Source organism: Fonticula alba, assembly GCF_000388065.1.
Source record: "Fonticula alba strain ATCC 38817 unplaced genomic scaffold supercont2.1, whole genome shotgun sequence".
NCBI lineage: Eukaryota > Rotosphaerida > Fonticulaceae > Fonticula > Fonticula alba.
In genome coordinates, this window is record NW_009242971.1 from 264,135 (window position 1) to 266,632 (window position 2,498).

At 65.4% G+C, this 2,498-nt stretch overlaps 1 protein-coding gene across 1 annotated transcript in view; it reads right to left on the reverse strand.

The window, feature by feature from the left end:
- The window catches only part of H696_00047 (hypothetical protein), a gene marked incomplete at its 5' end in the record, with an annotated part of 7,744 nt that overhangs the window by 3,384 nt on the left and 1,862 nt on the right, over positions 1 to 2,498 (reverse strand). Inside the window, 4 exons of the mRNA XM_009493881.1 lie at positions 103 to 1,192; positions 1,352 to 1,517; positions 1,635 to 1,714; positions 1,845 to 2,397. Coding sequence (XP_009492156.1) covers positions 103 to 1,192; positions 1,352 to 1,517; positions 1,635 to 1,714; positions 1,845 to 2,397 — 1,889 coding nt within the window. The remainder of the gene's footprint in view (positions 1 to 102; positions 1,193 to 1,351; positions 1,518 to 1,634; positions 1,715 to 1,844; positions 2,398 to 2,498) is intronic.

The following is a 2,498-nucleotide window of genomic DNA, read 5'->3' on the forward strand; positions in this document are numbered from 1 at the left end:
GACAACGAGGGGCATGGCGAGAGGGGCGTGAGCTGAGGCACAAGAAAAGGAAGAAGAAAGACACACACGACATGATGCAGGCGAAGGTCGGTGTCGACGCACCACCGAGACTCGCGATGCGCTCTGCCTCGCCCGGGACTTCCGGCGTGTGATCACGCGTTTGGAAGATAAGATCGCAGTTCGACAAGAAGGGCAGCTCCAACAATGCCAGACGCTCGTGCAGGGAATGCGGCCGCGCACGACTGTGGGAGCCCGGCTCCATGGCAGGCGCCGGATTGGGGTTCATCAGGGCCGAGGAAATGCCCGGTGGCAAGATCGGCGGCGGGGCCCGCAAAGCCGACGGCGAGAAGACCGAGGGCAAAACGCCGGTATTCAGCGGCCCGGGCAGGGCCGTATCCACGGCCAGCAGACGGGGCTTCCAGTTGTCGGTTTCCCCGGCCACATGCTCTGGGACCGGGACCCGCGGCGGTGGAGGCAGCCCGGCCAGGCTCTCGGCCACCACCGACTGCGACACCAGCTGTGCCGGCAAGTGTAGCACCGTCGGATCACCGGGGCCATTGCCCAGTGGCGAACTGGCCTCCGTCAGGACCGTCCCATCAAAGCTGCCGGCCAGGTCATGGTCATTTAGAAGCGACCTACAGGGGATGGTCACCGGCGAGCCGCCCAGCGCCGGCGATCCCTCGGCCGACGAGAAGTTCCCCGTGCCGGCCATGTTGTTCAGGGCACTCGGGGACCCGGGGATCTCCAGCGACGTGGGGAGCCGGCTCAGGTCATGCACCGGGCTCCGACAATTGGCACACCCAGAGCAGGACCCGAGTGTCAGGCAGGGACAGGTCGATGAAGCCAGGAAGAGCGATAGGTGATCCAGCGCCGGGGGCATCATGCGCCGGACATCGGCCAGCGAGTCGCTGGTCGCCGACCCCGCACTCGATGCATCGGCCCCCGCTCCGCCGGTTGGCGACGGCGAGATGGCCAGGCTCGTGGCACTCCCATAAAGCGAGGCCCCCTGGCCAAGGCCGAGGCTGGCCGAGAGGGACTCTGCCAAGAAGCCGGGCCGGGCGTAGATGCTCTTATTCAGTCGATAGGCACACTTCAGGCAGCGGCCCTGAACCACCAGAGCCTTGGAGTCTCCAACCACCGCGATATCCATCCGGCCCTCGGTGATCAACACCAGAGTGGCCGTGGTGCCGGTCTAGGAGGGGGAGGGGGGAGGGGCGGGGGCGGGGGACATTCACCGAGGGGCAAAGGAAACGGACAAGGAGCGAGGGAAGGGGAAGAGCAGAAACAGAAGAAGGAGGAGAGGGGGCGTCAGATGGGAAGCATAAGGCGCAAGCGGGAAACCGTGGCGTACAATCGTGGCCCAGGACTCCAATTCAGATTGACACTGGTGGATGGCACGCCGGAGAATGACGTCCGGCGGGAAGCGCTCGCTCATTGGCTGCGTGTTGCTGCTGAAGGAATGCAGCTGCGAGGCAACCAAATTCACCAGGCGATCCGCGGCAAAGGTGGCCACGGAACTGAAGAACGGGGTACAGGGGGGGGGGGGGGAAGGGGAGGGGCCGCACATGGGCTGGTCAGGTGCGCGAAAGGGGACCGCACGGCAGAGGGCAGGCCAACATCCGAATAGGGCGTACCGACCACCGTGGCCGTCAAAGATGCCGAAGAAGTCCTGATTCGGCTTGCCGCCGAAACCCCCGCGAACCACAAGAACATCCTGGAGACGGGTGGGGGGGGGGGAGAGAGAGAGAGAGAGAGAGAGAGAAAGAAAGAATGGGTAAGCAGCGCGGATGGACACCCCGATGAGGGCAGGGTGTGATCGCGGGGAAAAGCTCGACATGACACACCTGCATCTCACGACGTGGGCCCTTGGAGGATGCGAAGCCCACGTCGAAGCGCCGGCTGGGGTGTGGATGGGCAATCGACGGCAAGCTGGCAATGGAGGAAGTCGAGCCGATCGCCGCCGATGAGAGAGTCGCCAAGCGGGCCGCATGGAGCTTGTACATGGGCAGGCGATTGGGCGACTGCGATGCCGCCGTCGTTGTAAGGCCAGCTGGTGGCACAGGCAGGCCCTTCTTTGGCGGGGCGTTGCTCGGAGCCGCCACCACTCCAAGCGGTGGTGGCCCGGCACCGGCGACGGGGATGCGCTCGGGGGAGGTTTGACTGCGGGCCTGGGATGAAGGGAGGTCCGCTTGAGACCCGGTCAGCGAGCCACGACGAGACATCTCCACCGGGAAGGCGGGCTTTGGGATGGAGCTGATGGCCGCCTGGCGAGCGCGATTCAGTCGGCTCCGGAACCCGCGGATGTTCCCCGTGGCCGAGCTGATCAGCACATCTAGCGTGCACACAATCTCCACATTGCGGGCCAACACCACATCCAGGCGGTCGGACTGTGCGGCACTGTTGTTCCGATGCCCCGGAGGGGGTGAGAAAAGAGAAGAGGGCAGAGGGGGCAGATGGGGGGCAGGGGGTCAGGAATGGGAGCACCAGGGGGGAAGGGG